This window comes from Sclerotinia sclerotiorum, genomic scaffold (assembly GCF_000146945.2).
Source record: "Sclerotinia sclerotiorum 1980 UF-70 scaffold_8 genomic scaffold, whole genome shotgun sequence".
Taxonomy (NCBI): domain Eukaryota; kingdom Fungi; phylum Ascomycota; class Leotiomycetes; order Helotiales; family Sclerotiniaceae; genus Sclerotinia; species Sclerotinia sclerotiorum.
The window spans coordinates 1,558,315-1,582,166 of NW_001820828.1; the positions used below are offsets into that span (position 1 = coordinate 1,558,315).

At 40.3% G+C, this 23,852-nt stretch overlaps 9 protein-coding genes across 9 annotated transcripts; 4 read left to right on the top strand and 5 right to left on the bottom strand.

The window, feature by feature from the left end:
- Positions 1 to 439: 439 nt before the first annotated feature.
- SS1G_06900 (predicted protein) lies at positions 440 to 3,361 on the bottom strand (the record flags this gene model as incomplete). The annotated part of the gene is made up of 4 exons (XM_001592609.1): positions 440 to 489; positions 755 to 805; positions 1,351 to 1,638; positions 1,750 to 3,361. 4 exons carry the CDS (start codon positions 3,359 to 3,361, stop codon positions 440 to 442), a joined length of 2,001 nt encoding a protein of 666 aa, XP_001592659.1.
- Positions 3,362 to 4,039: 678 nt separating this feature from the next.
- On the bottom strand, positions 4,040 to 4,840 carry SS1G_06901 (predicted protein; the record flags this gene model as incomplete). The annotated part of the gene is made up of 1 exon (XM_001592610.1): positions 4,040 to 4,840. The coding sequence occupies one exon, from the start codon at positions 4,838 to 4,840 to the stop codon at positions 4,040 to 4,042; it is 801 nt and encodes a 266-aa protein (XP_001592660.1).
- Positions 4,841 to 7,181: 2,341 nt separating this feature from the next.
- SS1G_06902 (hypothetical protein) lies at positions 7,182 to 8,723 on the top strand (the record flags this gene model as incomplete). Its single annotated transcript, XM_001592611.1, has 1 exon — positions 7,182 to 8,723. The coding sequence occupies one exon, from the start codon at positions 7,182 to 7,184 to the stop codon at positions 8,721 to 8,723; it is 1,542 nt and encodes a 513-aa protein (XP_001592661.1).
- Positions 8,724 to 9,488: 765 nt separating this feature from the next.
- On the bottom strand, positions 9,489 to 10,682 carry SS1G_06903 (predicted protein; the record flags this gene model as incomplete). The annotated part of the gene is made up of 1 exon (XM_001592612.1): positions 9,489 to 10,682. One exon carries the CDS (start codon positions 10,680 to 10,682, stop codon positions 9,489 to 9,491), a length of 1,194 nt encoding a protein of 397 aa, XP_001592662.1.
- A 926-nt stretch (positions 10,683 to 11,608) lies between these two features.
- Positions 11,609 to 13,705, bottom strand: SS1G_06904 (hypothetical protein; the record flags this gene model as incomplete). The annotated part of the gene is made up of 4 exons (XM_001592613.1): positions 11,609 to 11,873; positions 11,927 to 13,321; positions 13,387 to 13,592; positions 13,670 to 13,705. 4 exons carry the CDS (start codon positions 13,703 to 13,705, stop codon positions 11,609 to 11,611), a joined length of 1,902 nt encoding a protein of 633 aa, XP_001592663.1.
- Positions 13,706 to 14,382: 677 nt separating this feature from the next.
- On the top strand, positions 14,383 to 15,417 carry SS1G_06905 (hypothetical protein; the record flags this gene model as incomplete). Its single annotated transcript, XM_001592614.1, has 1 exon — positions 14,383 to 15,417. The coding sequence occupies one exon, from the start codon at positions 14,383 to 14,385 to the stop codon at positions 15,415 to 15,417; it is 1,035 nt and encodes a 344-aa protein (XP_001592664.1).
- A 348-nt stretch (positions 15,418 to 15,765) lies between these two features.
- On the bottom strand, positions 15,766 to 16,269 carry SS1G_06906 (conserved hypothetical protein; the record flags this gene model as incomplete). Its single annotated transcript, XM_001592615.1, has 2 exons — positions 15,766 to 15,832; positions 16,091 to 16,269. The coding sequence occupies 2 exons, from the start codon at positions 16,267 to 16,269 to the stop codon at positions 15,766 to 15,768; spliced, it is 246 nt and encodes an 81-aa protein (XP_001592665.1).
- Positions 16,270 to 18,573: 2,304 nt separating this feature from the next.
- SS1G_06907 (hypothetical protein) lies at positions 18,574 to 21,445 on the top strand (the record flags this gene model as incomplete). The annotated part of the gene is made up of 4 exons (XM_001592616.1): positions 18,574 to 18,752; positions 18,821 to 18,843; positions 18,996 to 20,237; positions 20,358 to 21,445. The coding sequence occupies 4 exons, from the start codon at positions 18,574 to 18,576 to the stop codon at positions 21,443 to 21,445; spliced, it is 2,532 nt and encodes an 843-aa protein (XP_001592666.1).
- A 973-nt stretch (positions 21,446 to 22,418) lies between these two features.
- Positions 22,419 to 23,515, top strand: SS1G_06908 (hypothetical protein; the record flags this gene model as incomplete). Its single annotated transcript, XM_001592617.1, has 2 exons — positions 22,419 to 22,577; positions 22,637 to 23,515. The coding sequence occupies 2 exons, from the start codon at positions 22,419 to 22,421 to the stop codon at positions 23,513 to 23,515; spliced, it is 1,038 nt and encodes a 345-aa protein (XP_001592667.1).
- Positions 23,516 to 23,852: the final 337 nt, after the last annotated feature.

A 23,852-nucleotide genomic window follows, 5' to 3' on the forward strand; every position in this document is an offset into this window, starting at 1 on the left:
TCCACCAAGATCTCTGTCTAGTGCCCACAGATATAATATAAGAAGATAACGAAAGAGCCCTCTTATGATAAGATTGGCCATTTGGCTACTGACAGAATCATAAATAATACCTAGCTAGCTTTAATCATCGTACTCTTTTAATATTATACATTCTGTATCACATATTAGGTACACATTGAAAGCAGTAAATATTATTTATATAGAAAATTTAATAAAGCTTCAATTAAAGACAAGATATCGTCTAAGAGTTTCACCTCCGTCAAGGAAGCTAAACCTCTACCCAATGATTACGATAATTCACAATCTACATCAAAAGTGAGTATTTGAAGTGCCCGAGGATTGGAGACTTAAAAGAACCGTGGAATCTTTCAAAATCTAAGCTCTGAGGAAATCAAAAAACCATATTTAGGTCACCTAAATATGGCCACATCAAAGATCGCTAGATGGTATCCATACTCTGTGCTTCGTAGTCCAGAATAAGTATCTGGTCTTTATATGTTAGATTCAAGCACTGATTGACTCCTGCAACCCTTTAGTTATATAAATCTCCTATAACTTCGATTAATCCGTACGATATTTATAATCGCTGTATGCTTGATTCGTCCGCTGTACTATTCCTCTATTATCCCCCTCCAATCTTTGTGTAATATGACATCAAAATATGAAACAAAAGTTATAAAGTAGCCGTCCGCATACATACATGTACATGCAAATAGCTCCGAGGCATGGATAATATTGAATAGTCACTATATACAGGTCACGTGCATTACGCAGTATTTATAGAGGTAATTTGCATTCTCTCTGCCTAATTTTTTATCAGCCTGTTTATAATAGGAGAGATAACATTCTTTTTCGTAAATATTTGCCATAAGCCTAATGAAACCATAATAAATACTCAATACACGTCCATGCTAAACCACAGCTTCATGATTCTTACTCATGTGATCTTTCACCAATGTGGTTGGTGAATCTTTCCTTCCCAACTAATTAACCCCCTTCGCACTACACTCCTCCATTTTATAATCTGAAGCCTGGTTTTTCCTGAGCACCAGCTCAAGTGGCAAACAATGATTGGAAATTCATCGCAAGCTAACTTTCCCAAACCCTTTCATCTTGCATCAAAGCCATCCAGTAAACACCAAATCAACTACATCTATATTTGAATCATCAAATTTTTCCCGTCATTTCCCTATCTATCCTTCCAAAATTTAAACTCAGCCGATCTTAGGCATATTCTTGATCAAAAGTGGACCGTTTAAGGTGAAAGAGGAACCTCACTTCTGCACAGCGGACAAGTATTATGAACCATCAACCACTCTGTAATACAGCTCCTCCCAAATACATGCCTACAATTTAGCATCTTCACAGGTTCATGAGGCTCGCCAGCATCATCATATCCATCCTCGCAGAAACAATCGTTCATACTGACTTGGCCTAGAACCTTATAGATGCATTTTTCTCTTCTGTCTCTTTCTCGCTTTCTCTTTTTACTTTCATTCTCTTTTGCAAGTGCTTCTTCCCTAGCAATTGCTGTTCGATGGCGTGCAGCGCGTCTTTGGCGACTTCCATGACTGTTACGTGCACGGTGTTGTCTCAAATTACCACTAGCTGGACTGTGTGCTGGAGCTGGTGCGCGTTCTGCATGTCGACCGGGATCCCTGTCAATGGGATGGTATCCATCGTTGTGGAAGTCATTTGGGTGAATAGTATGATTGATTTCATCATTTACCGTCGGAAGATTGTACATACCAGGTGACCGAGGTAGACCACGGCGAGGTCGCTCAGCTTTAAGTCTTTGGGCAAGGGATGGACCGCCAGTTTGTCTCATATATGCTTCGGCTAGATACTCGTTTTGAATCTCATACGGGGAGAAATTAGATAGAGTGGTGGGCTCTGGATGTCTGAGTCTGGAGAAATTGGTAACGGGTTCTACAGTTGAAGGGTTCATTTCTACATCCATATTTTCGATGCTTTCGGAATGAGCAAGTTCTCTCCTCGACCTAGTACTGTAACAAGCACCACTACGATGTTCATGTTGATGACTAGTTGATGACCTGCCAGTACCGTTGTGGTGTGTAATTTGAAGCCCATTGCGTGATGTGTTACCGGCTGCTGTGCTTGAACTGATTCCGTTGCTTTGTACAGCCTGGCGACTAGTTGTTTGCATATGGGTCGCAAAACTTGGCCTACCAGCCCCATCAAATGGATTGTACAATCTCAGAACATGAAGATCTCCTGATAATGAACTTTCTTGGGGAGTACCATAAATTCTTGGCGTAGATCGATTAGGGATGACGAATTCTTCTGGTACCACGTTGTGACAGTGTCTCTGTCTAGTTAAGGTGACTTGCTCTGAGGGGGCTGGATCTTGTCCGTTCATCAAGGGAAACCGGGCAGAAGTTGTAAAGGCTTCGCGTGAAGGAGGTAGCTGATCAGCCCTTCTGACACGTTGATGTGATGATGCCACTCTAGTAGCAATGGGAATACTTGATTGCGATGGAGTCCAAGGAGCAGCTACAGCTCTTCGCTGCGACGAAGCAGCTCCAAAAACAACTGGAGTACTTGATCGTAAAGCGGGCTGTGGAGCACTTACAGCTCTTGGTTGTACCGAATTTGGCTCAACAGTATCACTGCCACCAGGTCGATATTCAGATTGATTTGCATGAAAGGTCACTCGTGGTGAAGTGGACTGGCCAGTGTTACCAAATCTTTCTTGCAAGGACGCAGACCTAAGAGCCGTTGGAAGTCTTGATACTGTGGCTCGTGGTTCTGGATTTCCAACAGTTCTTGCTTGTAGCATGGTATCTTGGTCAATATTCGAGCCTCGCAGACGGATTGAAGATTGCAGAGAGTTATCTACTCTGACTCGAAGGGTAGAATGAGCACTGATAGTATCTTCCAATTGATGAAGTTCTAGCTCAGGATCGTCTGTTCTTGGTTCGACGGCAGACTGAGCGGCAATAGTATCTACCAGATGATGTAGTTCTGGTTCAGGGGTAACTTCTCTTGATTGAGGAGGAGTTTCCATGGTGGTATCATCCTGCTCACGATATATGCATGACTCAGCGGTAATTTGTATGTTTGTATCCGCGGGTGAAATAGGAATAGTTAGTTGCAGCGACACTGGGTAAAGCCGAGAAGTAGCGGGAACATTGTATGCATCCTCGTTGACGTCTACATGATGCTTCTGAGTTCTTGCAATGCGCGATGCTCGTCCAAACCCTTCATCATAGCCCGGGGGTTCTCTGGCGAAGTTGTGTTGAGGATTACCTGGGGGTTTGTATCCACGACCGACACCCTTATGAAAAACGCCGTTGATGTTGCGGCCGACGCTACGGAAATAGTTCATAAAATCAGACATTTTGAAGAAGGTTTTTGTTAATATTGGATGACGGAATAAGGAGTTAACCGTCGAAGTGTTGTTCAATTATCTAAAGGTTGGAGGTATCTTCAGTCAATCAAGGCCAGGTAAATAGAAGCGGTCTCGTTGTAGATATTGATGTGTATTAAGATGATGGAGAATATTTTGAAGAGGAATTTCGTGTTTATATAACAATTGAAGGGCTGGTACTGTCTAGTTATATGTACTAGCGCAAGAATAGTACTGCAGTCATGTAACTCACCAGTGGTTGTTAGGCATATGGGTACTGCTCATTTATATGGCTATGCGCTAAATTCTACGGTATTCTAATATCCTATCCATTGTTCTTATCATTTTCACTATTGGTCATTTTCGAAAGGGGAATGAAGAAGGTCTGCCTCCGGTAATGACGAGAGATTTTGATAGTTCTTTTAATAGCTATATGAGTTCAACTCCTTTCAAACTGCACTTTAGATCACATCCGCAAGAAAAAAGCAAAGCTAACCATCTATCATGAGCATAAACATTGATTCATTGATTTGCTATTGAATTAACTGCAGCCTCTTTCATCTAATAAAATCAAAGTTGATACTGATACTATCCCCCGGCTAATTCAACAATCTATCCACCCGATCCCACCGCTACGCAATCTCTACTATTACCTCAAATCTAATCATACTAGTCAGGCTGCGAATAATGGTAATCAATAACCCTATACATATCCTGAATCCACTCCACCGGCACATCCCTCACCAAAATTACCCTCTTCCTACACATCGGACAAGTGGGCACCCGATTCTCATTTAACCACTGCACAATACAATGTTTTCCAAAAACATGAGGACATTCCGATAACTTAACCGCCTCATGCGGATCATTCTCAATTTTTGACGTTGTATCCGCGTATGGCGCGCCACAGAAGCAAAGTTCAAGTTTATCTATGCCGCTAGTAACTGGTGTGAGGATCTGCATAATAGCATTTTCTCTTTCCGTAGGTATGTATATCGGCTCGCTTCCAATGGAAATTAGTCCTTGTTGTTGGAGATTGGTGATACGATCATTGTAATAGTCTTCTGGCATCAGAAGTTCTATTTCCATGGGAGTTGATAAACCCATAATGTATGTAGCTGGCAATGTTGAATTTAGTGAAGATATTACCATATCGTCGCCAAGAACTGAATATGTGTTGTTTTGGACTGTTGGGTTCTCCTGTGTAGCTTCCTCATTTGTGATGATGTTATTGGTGCGCTCTGGGCCTAAATCGACTGATCCATTCATTAGCAACGTTGGTTGATGGTTTTCTAGATGTCCATCTAAGGATAGTCGCTGCGCAGAATCGTGGGAGTCAATGGCTTCTTGGCCATCTCCCTGAATTTGTTCGTAACCCTCCATGTTTCGATCGTTGCCGTTTGCACCGCTTCTTCTCACTGCACGTCTTGCTTCAGCCAAGTAACGGATTGCACCGCGAAGTCTCTGCATGACTGTTGTGACAGAATCTTTGGTTCGTCCTATGTGGAAGATATATGAAATTGTAGGAGGTTCTTCAATGGCTAAGATAAGGCCTTTTATTTAGTTTCGTGTGGTGTGTTACCATTCGTTGGCTATTGCTTATCTTACAAAAGGTAGCAAGATGTGGATAAGAATGGATAGTAATAGGTTAGAAGACGCTGTATATAAGATGTCTGGAAAGCATGCCAATGCAGCATTTCCCAATACAATACTTTGCAATACGGTGTATAAAAGTGCGGCATCACGTATTAAACTCCTCAAGTGGCATATTTGATGCTCACAAGCTATATTTCCAACGCCATATCAACCACTTGTGGATGATTTAAGCTAATATGCAGTATTGACCATCCGGATCTCTGTCTATACCGGTGTTTTATGTAATCTTACCTCTGTATGACCAAAAGGGTGCTTATAGACCAGCTATTGTATTTAACTTAGAATCTACAGTTGAAGAGCACCTGTAGATAGGGATAGCTACTCTATATATAAACAAATGAATGGTTTAACTGTAATGGTTAAACAAAAAGAAATTATATTTATCCCTTCAATAATCTTACTTTACCGATAATTATTGATATATAGTACTTGTTCAGATCTGATTCTCAGACCACCTAAATCGTATACTAATCCCGAGTAATCGTATCATGAGTGAACATGGTTAATGTATTTAAGGTTTCTTATATAATAAGGGTGGGAGGAAAGCAGGGGTTTCCGTCACACTCTGGATTATTACTCATAAAGATTTTGATGGATATTGAATTGTAAAAGTTTTGAAAATCACTTATTATATATTATTTGAATTTATAACAAAATCCCCACAAAAACCATAATTTTTTATACAAATATAAGTACTAAAAAACTTTTTCAATATTAAATCAAATCAATCAAAATTTTGAATTACAATAATTAATTATTAAAATAATCCAAATGTGACGGAAATCCCTGCTTTCCTCCCACCCTTATTATATAAGAAACCTCAGGTACATTAACCATGTCCACACATGATACGATTACTCGAGATTAGTATACGATTTAGGTGACCTGAGGATCAGATCCGGACAAGTACTAGGTATCAACGGTTATCGGTAAAGTAAGATCATTGGAGGAATAAATATGACTTCTTTTTGCCTAGCCATTGCGGCTAGACCATTCATTTGTGTATATATAGAGTAGCTATCCCCATCTACAGGTGCTCTTCACCTGTAGATTCTAAGTTAAATACAATTGCTGGTCTATAAACACCCTTTTGGTCACACCAAAACGAAATTGTATATTTTATTTTTAAATATTCTTATTAAAAGATCATATATATTTAAAATAAAATAAAAGTTAAAAATTTCATTTATATAGTACTTTTTTAAACTTTTCATTATATAAAATAAATGATTTTTTAAACTTTTATAGTTTTTCAATTTTAAATATATTGTTAAAGTGAATGGTTCCTGCGTAGCACATGCACAGGGCACTAGTCCTATTAGGACTAGATTGAGAAGCTCTCTGTAAGAGAGCTTCGCACTTCCGTAGAACTTAGAAGAGAGATTAACCTACTAGACCAATATTACCTCAGTTCTGCTCTATCAGCTTCCCACTATTCCCTGTGTGAGGTCAATTCTTTTAACATATATATAAATTCTCAATAAAAAAAGAAAAAGAAAAAGAAAAAGAAAAAGAAATTTTAATTAAATTTTAATTAAATTTAAATTGATTAGTTTTGTATGAATATAATTTTTATTGAATTATTTCTATTTTTGATAAAGATAATAAAGATTCAAAAAGGCGAAAAATCGTCAATTTTGGTATGATCACTGGTGGATTTCGCTTACTGTATGGTGAGTTATAACCGAAACTTTTATATTCTGTAGTTCTGAGTATTCACCTGGTATATTGTAAAAGTAATAGGTCGAGATATATACATCCCGATAGTACACGATAAAGGGGAATTGAAAGAAAGAACTGATTAGATTATACTATAATATATCATTTAGAGAGTAGAATAGCTTTCATAATAGATTTGAAGTGGAATAATATATTTTCAAAAATATATATAACGTAACTTATGGTGAACCGGGTCATATGGGGAACCGGGTCACATTTAGCCCATCACTGACTTCAAACCCCAACAAATTTTGCTATGCATACCGAATCACCTCTTACGCCTTCTCAAATTGAAGAGAAGATACAGAATGCTATTATTGCACTTCAATTGAAGGACTTTAAATCAATTAGAAAGGCTGCAGAGTATTTTGAAGTTCCTAAGTCAACTCTCATAGCTAGAGTCGCTGGAAGGAAATCACATACTCAATCCCACGAAATGGCTCAAATTCTTTCAAACGCAGAAGAAAATACTCTTGTACAATGGATTTCACGATTTACCATCACTGGATTCCCTGCTACATCTATGTTGGTGAAGGAAATGGCCGACGAAATTCGTCTTCGACGCATTCAGGTCGCATCATCTCGAATTCCTACCTCGACAGAAATTCCACCTATAGGCCACAAATGGATCTATAGATTCCAAAAACGACATCCAGAACTTAAAATATGCTATTCACATCAATTAGAGTCTAATCGGACTAAAGAAACAACTCCGGAGAATATTCAGACTTGGTTTGATACGTTTTGTATACGTCTTATTGAACGAAAGTATGAATTAGATGATATATATAATATAGACGAAACCGGATTTGGAGTTGGAAGTACTCAAAGTATACGTATTATAATCGATTCTACTCAGAAATCGAATTGGAAAGTTACAGCTGGCAAGCAAGAATGGATAACTGCATTTGAATGTGTCAATGCAGTTGGAAAGGCTCTATCATCTATGATCATTTTTAAGGCTCAGAATACGAATTCTGTATGGATTCCAAAGGACACGCCTCAAAGCTGGCAGTTTTCTACGAGTACAAATGGATGGACCTCAAATAGTCATGGATTAGAATGGTTAAAAAGGGTTTTCGAACCAGAATCCAAGAAAGTATCAGATGACCGACCTCGACTTTTGATCATGGATGGCCATTCAAGTCATATTACAAGCAGCTTTATTGCTTTCTATATAGAGAAGGAAATCGATTTACTTATATTACCTCCTCATTGCTCCTACTTGCTTCAATCACTTGATATTACGGTGTATGGGCTAATGAAACGATATCATGCTTTAGAGGTCGATCGATATTCTCGAGCTGGTGTAAAGCGAATTCAAAGAGCTGAATGGGTAGAACTCTTTCAAAATATTAGAAAAAAAGCACTGAATTCTTCTAATATTAAAGCTAATTGGAGAGGAGCTGGTTTAGTACCTTTTGCCCTACGAAAAGTACTCGATTCATTACCATTTAACTCCTCCCAGCAACCTTCTACTCCACAAATGAGAATGTCCAATCAAGATCTAGACTTATCTATACTCAGGAGCTCTCCTCCAGATGGAACAGAGCTAAGGCAAGCAAATCAAACCTTTAATAAAGCTCTAGCAGATAATGATTCTCTTGCATCACTAACTCGTCGATATACCAAGAGAATGACTAGGCTTGTAGAATCTCAAAATGCTGAGATAGCCCTACTTCGGAAACAGCTCGCTGATGCTCAGGAAGTAATTGAGACTCGAAAGAAGAGAACTAAAGGCAAAAGAGTCAAATTACAAGGTCAATTTGTCTTTAGTAGTGAGGAAGTACTGAAAATGGTATGTAAGGCGGAGGAAAAACCGAAGGAGAAAAAGCCACGAGGGCGACCACGTAAACGTCCAATTGAAGAATTAGAAGAGGAGACTGAAGAAGAAGAGCCAGAGAGTAGTTCAAGTGATTTAGAGTTGGAATTGGATGAATGTGTAGCTCGTAGAACAAGATCACATAGAGAGAATTGAATTTTGTGACCCGGTTCCCCATATGACCCGGTTCACCATAAGTTACGTTATTAAAGATTGATTGTTTTAAAAAAATAAAATAACTAAGTCTCTCTTTTATAATTAACTATTAAAGATTATGTGATTAACTAACTAGGAAGCCTCTATATATATAATCCACAATTCCAACTTTCTTATAATATTCAAGTATATGTCACATATCTATACTAAATTATTAACCACGCAAATTTCTACAGTTAGCATATTGCTATGGCGTCATTGCAAACTGCTACACGGGTGTGGGTGTCCATTTCCATGTATAAGTGATTTTCGATTTGAAGCCCTTTTATCATAAGATTAAATTTCTACAATCACTTCACATAGAACTATCCAAAACGATTATGCACTGGAAGTGAGTTGTAAAATCAATTCCTATTCTTGGTATCAATCTAAACAATAACTATAAGAAACTCATCTTTAAAATAATGCTATGTAAAAAGTAGAATGTCTAAAGACGTTAGCATTGATATCTCATCCATCTTATCTTATCCCATTGCCCCTTCTCCAACCCTTATTCGATATGCTCCTTCTACACAATGAAATCCACCATTTAAAATCCTTCTCTCTGTGAAAACTGCCAATGAACTATCGGTTTCTCCTCAAATACCATTCGAAATCACAAGTAAAACTCCCCCTATGCCAAAAACCAATAATATCCATCCCTCCAGCGTGTTTCCGCAAATCAACCACCAACCACCAACCCATCCATTATCCACCCCCAACTCATTACAAATCTCTCAAATAATCCCTCTCCCCCACAGGCAAATCAACTTCATCCCTACACATAGGACAAGTATCCTTCTCCTTCAACCAAAGCGCAATACAAGGTCTCCCAAAAACATGACCACACTTCGGCATCTTCGCAGGCGCATGGGATTCCCCCGCAGCCGTCACATGCTCATACAGATCACCACAAAAACACAGATCGATATTCTCCCAAGCTCCATCCACAGACTGAAGAAGATTCTCAATAGCGGTTTTGCGCACCCGCAAGGCGGTGTTTTGGTATCTAGTTAGGATTGAATTGAGCCTGTCTCTTCCTAGAACAGGAGGGAGAGGAAAGTCGGGGAAGAGAGTGGGTCGGTGATTTGGAATGGTCCTTGGTGCATTCGTTTCTTCCTGCATGATAAGGAGTGCTCGCTGTAATAAATGTTCCACGCGGGTTTGTAATTGGTTAAGTTGGGATGACATTCGGTCAATGCGAGTCTGTAATTTTTCGATGCGTGCATTTAAATGATCAACGCGAACCCGGAATTGATGAATGCGAGCTTGTACACTTTCGAGATTGCTCGGAAAAGGGCTGAAGTGGGTTTGTAGTTGAGTAATACGGATCGGGAAGTCATCAATGCGGTCTTGTAATTGTTCAAGACGGGCTTTTAGCTGATTTATACGGATCAGGAATAGGTTGGTGCTGGCTTGCATATGTTCAGCGAGGGCTGGTAGCTCAGAAATACTGATCTGTAGTTGATAAATGCGGGTTTGTAGTTGATCAATGTGGATATGCAGGTGGTTAACTTGGCTCTGTAATTCTTCAAGGCGGGCAGGGCTGGTATCATTGATAGGAGGTTCATTTGAGGCAATATCTAGCTCATTCCTATGCATGTGATGAGCAACAGGTTGTCTACCCCCTAAGACTACCGGTGGACGCCGTAGTGACATTTGACCCGTCACAGCAAAAGCTGCTTGGATTGCTCTTCGTCGATTGTGTATGGATTGATATTCGGGGTTTGGGTTGAAAGGAGATGATCGGGATGATCGGGATGCAGAAGTATAGGTGCGAGAAGCTACGGGAACTTGAGGAGCTTCAGGAGGACCTCGCGAAGGAATAAAGTTGTAATTTCGTCGCTGATTGGGTCGGTTGCGTCTTCTTATATCGCCTAGACGTCTAGTGAATTCATCGATGTTTTCTGTATTTGACATGATTGCTTATGGATTATTCTGTGAAGAATGATTGTAAAATATTCTTGGAGTGTGTAGAGTTTCTTCGTGATCAGATATTTGCTTATGGGAAAGACGATTACTTGTGTTGCTAAACGAAGATCTTGAGGATGTTGTTCAGGATGAGAATACAAAAGTTGTGGGGGGTTAACACTTACTTATAGGCTGGTAAATATTGAACATGAGATACGGCATAACGGGGTACGCAATTCTTGACTCGCGCGTCTCGAGATACTGAACGTATCTATGCTTCGTAGAGAATAAACGGACCGTATGAAATACATAAATGAGCCGTACCAGGTGGCTGAACCGTACTGCGTGATCACGCAATTAATACCGTACATTAAGTATTCGTTTAATGATTTTGAGCGACTATCTTTAGATCTGTATAAAACCATTGAATGCGGAGGCCGTAATGGGTAGCTACGTATCAAAGTATCACAAAATGGTTCTACATAGGAACGATGATGCTATAGCTATGCAACTCGATCACTTTCACTTTAAGTATCGCATAACTGCGAGAATTGAACTTTAAACATTTAAACCTCTACTTATGCCCAGGGGTTGTGTGGAGGAGCGTCTTTTGCAAGCACTTCTAGAATGAGTCAAAATGAAATGCTTAGGAAATGGGGAAAAGTTATAGGTCCTGGCGCGAATTTTGACCAGCCAAAGATGATACGGAACCGACAGAATACAATTGACAATGCAGGAAGAAGAAAAGATTCGATATACGGAGTTGCGGCAGTGTAAATATAAGAATCTTAAATTTCGTTTTGATCGAGTTATGCGCCATCACGGTCAAGTTGATGTACTAGCTCATCTTGATGTAGCGGAACTTTATATACGTATACGCGCCATGAAATCCCAAATAACAACCTACAAGTCGTGAGAGACTTCGTTACGGCTCACTACTGCACACTTGTGCCTATCTTCGTCAATATAGATGCTGTTGCTAGGAGGCCCTTTTTGAACCATTTGCGTAAAACTTCACTCGCACCCAATCCACCGCCAATCTTTCTCTTCCTATAAACTTCGGCAAATGCAACTGTGCAGGCTAGGAGAACAAATGTCCTTGTCGCCCATTTTTTTAATAGGCCCTTTCGCGTATACGTGATGTTCCAATGTCTCCAAGTTGGATACGAACAGCGGTAAAGATAATCGAGTTGGGTATACCTGTGATTTATTAATTTCATGGACAGAGTGAAGGATTGGGAAGAGTGGCATACGGATAAGTATTCGAATTCCAACCATCTTCGCGGAGGTACCAATTTCTCGCACGACTGTCAGCCCATACCATTTTCTTTAACGCAGACTGAATTTGACTGGTCCATTCCATTTCGGCCTCCTTTTTAACCTCTACTATGGTAGCATCACCGTTGAGTAAAGGCTTGATAAAATTAAGTGCTTGAATTACCATACTTTCCGAAGTATAAACAACGGATGTGTGTCCAGTGAAGCAGTTCGGACCAACCAAGGTGAAGAAGTTCGGAAATCCATCCATGGCACTTCCCATGTACATTTGAGGACCACCTCGTCCTTCAAACACTTCCTGTAATGTTTGCCCTTCCTTACCATAGACATTCAGTGGATGGAACCATTTCGTTGTTTGGAACCCGTTGGCAAGGACGATGACGTCAGCAGGAATAGTGATTTTGTTTGTTGGAGCAGAGCTTGTAACATCTTCAGGTGGATAGTTACGACCAGGCCCTAAAGTCACAGTATCCTCCCCAAGACTTTTTAGCGGAAGAGTTGTCAGATTGACTTTCGGATCATTTAGGCATGAGTACCACCCCGCATCCAAGATTCTTCTCTTACAACCAATTCCATAGTTTGGTGTCAAGATCTCGTGATACTTCTCAGGAGCATTGCTTTTCATATAAGTCAAACACTTAGCCTCCTTCTTTCTACGCTCTTTTTCAGCGAAAGAACCAGATCCAAATAATCTGAAATCATATTCAGCCACCGTACCTAATGTATGACGCAGGAGTTTGTTAAAACCAGGAATGTAAGTATTTAGTGCTGGTGACCATTTATTCCATGTTTTTTCTCCCAGCGGCGGCACAACCTTTGGTTGAACCCATGGCGGAGACTGCATCAGCTGAGTAACGGACTTCACACCATACTCAGTCACAAGTTTCGGTACAAACTGTATTGCACTGCACCCCGTTCCAATAACTACCACATTCTTGTCCTTGAGGTCGATATCATGTCGCCAACGAGCAGAGTGAAAGATTTCTCCTTTAAAAAGATCTTTTCCAGGGATACTCTCGGGCCAAAGCTTTGGTTGGACGAGACCGCCAACAGCACTTATCAGGATTTTGCATCGAATCTTCTCTTCGTATGTGTATACAGCGCTGTAGCCTAGCTCTTTGACTTTGAGAATTCGATCTTCTTCACTCAAGTCTCCAGCACCAACCATTAAGTGTTGTAAAGTTACTTCCCAAACTTGTTCAGATTCAAGCCAGCGTGCTTCTTTAGCATCGGTATTCACTTGTATCTTATCCACTATCTCATACTTTTCGCAAACAGCCTGGAGATACTTGGCCATCTCTGCGCCTCCTGGATAAAAACATGACCAGTCATATTTTGGGCAGAATGAGAATGAATAAAATGTTGAAGGTCTGTCAAATATTTAGGGTCAGCTTGAGCCCATGTCGAATATAACCGAGTTCAACGAGGAACTCACACATCACAAGCAACGCCAGGGTATCGATTAATCCACCATGTACCTCCAATTCCGGACTGTCTATCAAAGATGCGAAACTGATCAAAACCTAGGACTTCCTTTAAACGGCACCCCATAGCAATCCCAGATTCACCAGCACCTATAATAGCAATGGGATAGTAGGTATATTCTTGAGTTTCATGATCTCTCCGAGCTACATTTCCATACTACGTATGAATGCAATCAAGATTAGCTATTGCTATATTCCAATATTAGTGTGAAGGAGTCAAATGAATGTTCTCACCGTAGCATTTCCATTTCCTTCGACCTGAACAAACATTTTGAGCTTGAGACACTTATTACCGAGGTTACTTTTAAGTCCAAGAGTTCAAGAAATTGCTTCGCTAGAGCAAGGGAGTATAAAGGAAGATTTTGACTGACGACACAGTTAAGTGGTCTCTTGGGATCAATTGATGCGTTTGAAATCTCAAATGACTAAGTAGATACCGCAGGAGAGAAAGATTATTGAAGGTATGATAAGAAATAGAAGGAGCTTCTTCCTGCGGGGTGTTGATAAACTTCCCCATCTCTTTTTGGTACTTGGGCCGAGGTGTGACAAATTCAGCTCCACATGCACATGTTATATTACACCAATTATATGTGCAAGACTGTGTACAGGTACAGGAGCAAGCATTTAGTATGATGTAGCTTTTACAAAATAAAACTTGAAATGTGACATGATAAATACCATATATAAAAGAGGTGAAGTCTTAAGAACGTATGACTTTGATTCTTCTACTGGGACTGACTGAGGAGTGTTAAAAAAAAGATGAGGTTTCATCATGGCGTTTTGATGGTGGTAACCTTATTTACGTAGTCAGTCATGCGCAATAAGTCCGGTGGTTCCCCAACCTTAAGCATATTAAGCTTAAACTTTAAATTTAAATGTAACCATGGTATTGCAAACTTCAAGTAATTTACGAGTACATTGTAACAATCGCACATCAACCACACATTATGCCATTGCGTCTGACCAATATAATACGCCAATCAAGATGCACACAAAGAATATCTTCATCAATTACTACACGCAGTTACCACAGTCTACCGCCTGTTCAATCAATTGATTGCTCTTTCGACCATGTCGACCTCGATGAATTCAGACAGAAAGCCTTCATTTCTGAGAAACCTGTATCTCTAAGATCGACGAATGGCGCATCTCCGACAACCTTAAGGAAAGAAAGTTCTATAAAAATAGCTGAGAAATGGTTTGTGCCTAAGTCTTGCGATCAATTCGCAAATTTAGATAGGATACCCAAAGAGGCCAGCACTCTTGTGCCAACAAGATATCTCGAATACTTCGCAGACACTATTCTTCCTTACGAATTAACCGTTGACTCTCATAATGTGCGAAATCAACTCGAAGGCTTTATGCGACATTACAAATCCCATGTCGACTTCTCAGAGCAGCTTCAGCAATTATTACAGCCTCATGATTCTAAGAAAACATTCCATCATTTCTACGCACCACTTAGACTCTTTCTACTCGCCACTAGCCCACATCATCCTCTTCCGATCTACATTGCACAAGCTCAAATAGCAGATTTGCCTGAAGAATTACAAAAGGATCTGCCGACGCCAAAAGTGGTGAAAAAGGCCGGGAAGGGTGATGTTTACGATGCCAATATATGGATGGGGACATCAACTAGTTATACACCCTTGCACAAAGATCCAAACCCGAACCTCTTTATACAATCAGTTGGCAAGAAAAAGGTCAGATTGTTCCCACCGACTGTTGGGAGAGGAATATATCAAAACGTACAACAAAGTATTGGTGCATCGGGAATTGCCAGTATCAGAGGTGAGGAGATGATGGAAGGACCAGAAAGGTCCTTATTAGAACAACGTGTTTGGGGAGAGGGGGCGATAGAGGGAGGATTCGAGGATGAGGTAGGCCCCGGCGATGCCCTGTTTATACCAAAAGGATGGTGGCATAGCATAAAGAGTTTGGACGGTGGTATTAATGCATCGGTGAATTGGTGGTTCAGGTGAAGTACATGATTTCCAAAACATTTTTCTTTCTGTCATTGATGCTGTTCGCATTGCCTTTAGCAAATTAATCTTCCTCTGCACAGACATTCTTATTACCGATCACCTCTTAGGCACTATTTTCTTCCCACATACTGTTCAAATTTTTCCTACTTCTTCTTGAAGATACTCAAATCCAGTGGAAGTTGCTCTCCCATCCAAATTGCCCTTTGCGTATGATCTCTTTCATGATTCAATAGCTCTCCGTTAGCATCAACCGTGTTAGGATGAACTAACGCACTCAATGGACCCCTATTAATCACCAACCAAGGTATGAAGGCACCAAATTGCGCAGGTGTGAAGATATTTACTTCAAACATTGCAACAGGATGAGGTCCAATTGGTTCTTCCCAAAATCTGTAGACGCGAAGTTCCGGGACTATATTCCTTCAATCAGTATTAACGAAACCAACTCCAGATGTAGAAATCAAATCTCACATTCCCTCCTAATTCTCTCCCATAATTCCCTAGCAAACTTAGCCTGCGCCTTATTCCTTTGAAAATGATAAATATGCACATCACTAGTAGAATCACCATCAGCTTTATTCGTCATCATCTATAACCACTCATTCGTCTTGAAGATATCCCCCCATAAACTTCCCCCATAAAAACCAACCAAAAAAAAATGAAATCTTACAAAGCACCCCTAACCCCATTATCCAAAGGTTCAATAAATTTCTCGTAACTAGGGCTTTGAATCCCCGTAGGAGGATTCACGAGACTTTTTCCGTCGGGATTGAGTTCGTTGGGGAGAGGAGAGAGGTTTTCGTAGCCCGTGAGGGGGGAGGGGTAGGTGTAGAGGGAGGGGTCAGCCATTTTGTTTTGTTGTGTAGTTGGTTAGGGGGTTGGGAGGAGGTTTTTGAGAAGGGGAGGGAATTGAGAAGGGGAATGTGAATGTGAATCTGGGAAAAGATTATAGATTATAGATTTTTGGGGATATAGTAGGTAGGTAATATTATGTTGAATAGGTAGGTACTCGAGCTCGAGTATTTTAATCAGATGCTTTTGGACTCTGGAGTGGAGGGGTAAAAAGGTTCCACAAATATGGTGCGAGCGGGGTGGTTAATTGTGAGATTTATTAGATTGGGTAAGCAAGGCAAGTTGTTGATTGATTGATTATTCATCTATTACCTAGGTAAGGTGTGGATTTTGTTTGTTTGTGCGGAATTGGTTGTGATTGGTAGATGTGGATTTATTTCATGTTGTTGATGTATACCTAGATAGTAGGTGTCGTATTGAGAAGGTGTTTTATTATATCTTCTACTTTTAGGGGCAGTTTTTGTACTTGGGGGTTTAGAAGCTAGAGTGGACTAATAAATAGTAGATCATCTAGTATCAATATCCTTCTAGGCTTCTAGATATATAAGAGAGTTGCCAAGCTCGTGCAAGCGATTGTCCAATTGTTCTCAATGAGAGAATGTTGCGAGAATATTAAGACTTATTAAAAGATTAACTTGAGGAAATTATAGCCGGGTAATCAATGTATGGTGATCCTAGAGTGTTTGGTACCTTATCACACCTAGGTACAGAGTAGTAGCCTAAGGACCTGTTCGTTAGTTAGGTATTAACTAGATTAGCACTAAAACTCCACATCATTATATTGGCTCAAGGGCTAGAATATATAACGGCTGATCTCGTGCTGGTTGATTCCCGATTCGTTTGATTTGGACTTTCAATATTTCAATAGCCTCGTTTGTTAATTGGAGTTTTGGAATGGCATAGCAAATATGGGAGGGTGTATTTATACTTTTGTCAAAGCTATAATATCACATGCTGGTGGTACGATATCGGTCTATACTCCACCGATGTAAATAAAGATGGCAATGTCATGTCAGGTTTAGGCATGATGTGCATCGAGGATTCATAGACATCATATTCGAGTACCATCCAATTTCAATAGTTCTTCTGGGGGTAAAAATAAGATCTTACAATTTTGAAACGCGGAGATCTGACAAGAAGTCTGGAAGCCATTTCCATCACGTCAGCGAATAAGAGACATTTTCTTTCTGGAAACTTTCGATCACTCCGGGATTTCATCAGCCTTACCAGTCGCTGGCCCTTACATCTATACCTACACACACATAATCTGATGTCAGACTTCTAATTGGTAACTTTACGCAAATAGGGGATCCAGTTGTCTTTCTAGCATATAACCATGAGTTTTGATGATCTTGGGATTGGGTTTTAAACGAAGTCTCATTTCAAGATAGAGGTATCATTACCATTTTCACATCTAACTGATTCTTTCTTCTACCCTGCTCATCTCAATTTTGCCTAACCGTTTATTACTGGGAAAGGCAGGTGGATTAATATTATCGGCTGCCCTATTTTCTCGGATAATCTCAAGATAGGTAGACACCGTACTCCGTATGAAGATCCAATCAGCCAGCATATGTTATTTTGGCTCGAATGTACTAACTGTTGGGACCAGGATATGAGCGGGGAAGTTCATTTCAATATCAGCGGATGTTTGTGAATTCGTGCATATCTTCTTCATACAAAATGTACGGAGTACTGTTTGATTCCGGGATGGCGTGTATTCTACTCATGTGACTGCACTACTCTGTAGATGCCTCAGCACCCTTCAAAGCCACGAAATTTGATTGACTTATTATCTCTGAAGGCTGATTAGAAAGAAGCCTTCACTTTGTACCGTAGAAGCCTCACAAATATATAAGAACTTTTTGACCCAGCCACAGAATATATAGCTTCGCCTGGCTCATGTATGTATGTAGCATGACGTTCGGCAATCTAGAACGCGGGCTTGTTTGTATTTTCCACGTTATGGTGGATTCTCTGCCTGAAATTCGGGTCTCGCTCAATGATCAATTACAGGGCTTTAAATCTGACTCTTCAATGGTCACTTCTGCAATACATTATCGGTGGGCCCGACGAACTAGCGACCCTCAAATTAGGACCCTAACTCGTTCATCAACATCATTTCTCCCTTATATCATAGGAGTATCGTCATGGAAAATAGAGATATTATATATAGACCTATCAAGAACTATTTCATGAATATTCACAATATTCAATACTCAAATCCAATGTCATTTTCTCACATACACTCAATTAGATCTTCGTACAAACACATCGCATCAGATTGGCTTTTGCATCGTGATGGCACTTCCTAGTACCTCAGTCATACCTATCTCACCAAAACGGGATTCAAGGACATCATTTATGGATAGCAAGCCAGACAAATCCATGCGGCTACCGGCTTCGGAGTGTGGACCGCGGCCAGTCAAAAGAGGTAGAGCAAGCAAACCTAAGGTCAAGTCAGGTTGCATTACATGCAAGTAAGTTTAGAGTGTCTATCATTTCATTCCGGTCACTTATTTACGGAAGTCTAACATTGATTTACCAGAGCTCGTCGTGTAAAATGTGATGGTATGTTTTTTTTTTTGCATTTCATGGATCTTACGAGGTTTTTGCTATTTACTCTGATGTAATCTTACCAGAATTAAGCACAGTCTTAGTTATTCTTTCAAGACACCAGCATTCTACATGATTGACGTTTAATTAATCTCAATTATCAATAGAGACAAAACCACAATGTCTTCGATGTCGAAAGTTCGGACGAACATGCGATGGATACGCTCACGAGACCCCATCACGAGGAATCATGATGCCACTCCAACCTCGAATTCCAACAACAGATTTATACACCCCTAGTATTTCTCTGGAAGCAACAGAGGATGAAGGCCGGTACTTCCGATATTTTTGTGATCAAACAGCATACCAACTACCAGGTTATTTCGACCCCACTTTTTGGAAACATATCATTCTCCAAGAAAGTCACAATGTCACTCCAATCCGGCATGCAGTAATCGCCATTGGAGCTCTCAATAAAGCAATTGAAGAGGCACCTAGGCCAAATCTGAAAGTCAATGTCATTCAAGATATAAATAAGAAGCATCATGAGTTTGCTGTCTTACAACATCTCAAAGCCATTCAGGCTTTGAGCCAATACATATCTAGTTCCAATGGGCCTCAATTGAGAACAGCTCTCATGGCATGTTTACTTTTCGTTTGCTTTGAAACCATTCAAGGAAGTTATGCTTCATCAGTGCAGCAAACATATGGAGGCTTGAAGCTACTGAGAAGTTATTATGCTGGAAAACCTGGATCGAAACCGTGGATTCCACGAAGGATCTCAGCGGGTTTAAATACCAAGCCACAAATTGATAAGATTATTGCAAAGGTTCATAGTCGACCAGGTATGGACAGCTCCTCCAAATCAGCAACCATCTCATCACATATCGAAGAGTATTTGGAATCTGAAAAGCCCTCACTTCAATCTGCCCATACTCCCACGATTGATAGGATACCTACACCGCCGCAAAGGGATTATAGTCCACGGCTTGATGAAATCGCCATATCAGCACATTATAAGTCAAATTTAACATTAGAACAACAACGTTCTCTATCAGGTACACCGACTCAAGATTATCCGAGTGCCTATCATACCCCTAGTGAGTATGTATCGCCGAATGAACACCAGAGCTCCAATATTGTGATGCCAATTGCACTTAATGGAAGAGGTCCTTCATCAAATGGTTCAACCTCGATGTTGCGCACTCCAGAATCAATTCATACTCCTCCTTCAATGGGTAATACACCTCCACCTACTACTTACATATCTTCTCAATCCCCACCTATACTCAATAATCCTCGAAAACGACCTTTGCAATCAAGAACTCCAACTCCACCTATTTTAAATAATGACTTCACGTTGGAGGAGAATATTATACAGGCATTTGTTCGCCTAGATGGTCAAGGATGTAAGTTTTTTTGGTTTCCAATATTATTGCTAAAGTTTTACTCTCCTTAATATTCCCTGCAATCAGTCATATCCTCTGTTCTTTTAGACTTTTCACATGCTAATGATCTACATCATATAGTATTCTTTGGTATGACACCAGGCATTCCGCCCTTGGTTTGGGATATTCACGCTGCACATCATATTCCCATACCAAAAGTATTCACAAGTTTTTCTGAAGCTCAACATTGTTGGGATTTTTTAATGGATCGAACACTTCAATACTATCGAAGAACTTTATTTGACAGGAAATTTGCTTCAGCGAAAAGTGATACCGCGGATGAAATAGCACAGCAATATGCAGAATATGTCGCTGGACTAAATGAGTTCGAACAGGCTTTCCAGCCCATCTTGAGTTCTTCGATATCTCCAGAAGGAAAGGTACTTAATCAGGCCGCTATTGTTCTTATGACGCATCTCAAAGCTACAGCTATCACACTCTCGGCTGTCACTTCCACCTCAGAAATGATCTATGACTCGTTCATGAACGATTTCCAATACATAGTTCAAGCGGCGGAGAAGCTCGTTACAACATTTGAGCCAAATCCTTCGGCTATCAATTCATCACGATTTAGTTTTGATATTGGTATTGTTCCTCCATTACATGTAGTAGCCACCAAATGTAGGGAACCAAACATTAGAAGAAAGGCATTAGATCTATTATTTAGAACTCCGAGACAAGAAGGGATGTGGGATGGTGTATTGAGTGCTAGGATAGGCTTATGGATTTGTGGCTGTGAGGAAGATGGATTAGATGTCCCTAGGAGACTCGAAGCCAATGCACAATCAGACTACAGCAACCAAAGATCTCAACAAAGGGAACCAATACAATCGTACAACGGAAGATTATCACCAGAATACTTTAATTATATCGAAACGAACTCGAATGGGGACATAATACAGGAAGGCTTTTCACCCTACTCATCACAAAGTCAAAGTCCAATTCATCGAACACCTTCGCCATATACTCAAGCTCGTACACCTCCTATTCGCGACCACTTTCCACTAATTCAACAAGAGAATCTCTGGGTAATACCGGAAGAAAAACGATTTCAACTGGTAATTGTGGATTTTCATATACCAGAGCGTTATATTATGGTTAAATGTAAAAGGTCAGTGCCAAGCAAAGATGGTACGAGAGAGGGAAGAGAGACCATTATTGCTTGGTGAATTGTATTGGTAATACGCTATTTGAAGTACCTTATTGGCGTGAGGGTTCTATCGCATAGTCTTGGAGTTCTAGCGTCCGAAATGAGCATCGATGGATGGAGTTTTTGGATATGAGATTATCCTATGAAACTAGCCCTCATAGGTCAAGGCGAAATTAGCTAGATAGATTACAAGTATTATAATCTAGATTATAAACCTTTGATACATAAAAAGTAATTACAAGTGAATTTGGAATACTTTGAGCAAAAGAGCTCCCTCGGAAGATTCAACGACACGCCATTTTCGAGGTAAATCACGTGTCCGGCTTGACCTCGGTTTGAGAAGGCTAATAAATTATTGCCTAGCGGGGTTGCTTGATGCCTGAAGCGGAAGTTTAATCTCGAGAGACGAGGCTTTTGATAAAAAGGTCAACAGCGTTCGAAAGTTGATTTCTACTTTCGCAAATACAAGCTGAGAGATCCTTTTCCTCTACCAAATCGAAGCACGAACCTTCAAGTTGTGATCAAGAGTAATTTGAGAGAATCCTCTACTCAGAATCTGCAACTCTCACCCCTATCAGACCTATTTAACAACATACCGTGCGCAAAAACAGACCAGCGCAAATACAACGAATACCTTCAAGTGGGATACTTAACTGCAGTCCCAACTATCTGCGAGCCGCACACACTCGACTCCACGTTGATACTTCCTACTGGGTAATCTTTTGAACACTATATTCGACCGTGTTCTGGATCGATCTATAAAGTGTCATAAATTCGAGCGCGTCTACCACGGGTACCTTACCTATTATTTGCGGCATTCAACCTCGTGTATATTGGGGCAATCATATTTTACGACATACCTCTTCCAGTAACTGCAAGACCTACTGCATCAATTTGACACATCTCACGGCCTAATCAATAGATATCCAACATCAGGTTGGGTTTAGAATTCGAACCTACTCACTCGAGATTATAAACTACCATACCGCAACATGTCTTCCTCTTCTGGTACCCCAGAGTCTTGGATCTCTTCTTTTTGCGCATTATTGGGTCATGAATACTTTGCAGAGATATCGGAAGAATTTATAGAAGATGACTTCAATTTGACAGGTCTACAGACACAAGTAGCTATGTATAAGGAAGCACTCGAGGTAATTGTATTCATTACTAATGGATCTTGATAACATGCTAATTAAAACCTTGTTCTTAGATGATATTAGATGTCGAACCAGAAGAAGATGATGACGAAGATGACGAGGATGAGGATGAAGATGAGGATGCATCTATTGAAGGCGAGGATCGATCAGGACGAAGAGCAGCTGCCGAAAGAAGACACCAAAGAATGGCAAGCGATCTATCGATTATAGAATCATCCGCAGAAATGTTATATGGTCTTATCCATCAACGATTTATCTGTTCTCGAGCCGGTATACAACAAATGTCGGAAAAATATGACCTGGCCCATTTTGGTCACTGTCCACGAACACATTGCGAACAAGTCCGAACTTTACCTGTAGGATTATCTGATGTTCCAGGTGAAGATACAGTTAAACTTTTCTGTCCTTCATGTCTCGATGTATACGTTCCTCCAAATTCTCGATTCCAAACTGTTGATGGTGCATACTTTGGACGAACTTTCGGAGCTCTCTTCCTCCTCACATTTCCCGATTATGATATTAGTAAGAAGGGATTAGAAGCATTGAGTGGTCATGGAGCTAGAAATTTACAACATGGCAATGATGAAGAAAAGGAAAAGATTAATGGCATGAATGCATCAAATCTTGCACCTGGTCTTGGAAAGGGCAAAGTATATGAACCTAAAATTTATGGATTCAAGGTTTCGGAGAGAGCGAGAAGTGGTCCTCGAATGGCTTGGTTGAGGAAAAGGCCAGATGATATTAGGGAGTTGGATGAAGCTGCTGCTTATGCATTGGAGCATGCAGATGATAGTGATGAGGGTATTGATGTTGCACATGGTGGTGCTAGTGCGAGTGCTAGACTTAAGCCACGGAGGAGGCATCCAAAGGTTATGGCACATAATGGGGGTAGTCCGATGAGTGTCGAAGCCAATGGAGAAATTTTCTCATAACATAAGTAATCTTGAGAGTGAAAAGATTTGAGAGGTTGGTGGGTGGGTGGTAGGGCGTTTGGGGTAGGATAGGCTGCTTTTTATCGTTGCGGCAATGGATGAATGAATGATACAGTAGATGATTCAAGCTTTCATGATTATCATATGGCTAGCGTTTGCAAATTAAACTCACATACATAAGTTACATAAGTTACATATATTGGTGGTATTGGAGCCTATGAAAAATTACTTGTTTATCTGTTTATTTTATTATATATGTGTGTGATGGTGAGCAAGCGAAGATGAATAAATGGACAGATGGATGGAGGGGGTGGTATTTAACTTTGCATGTATGCAT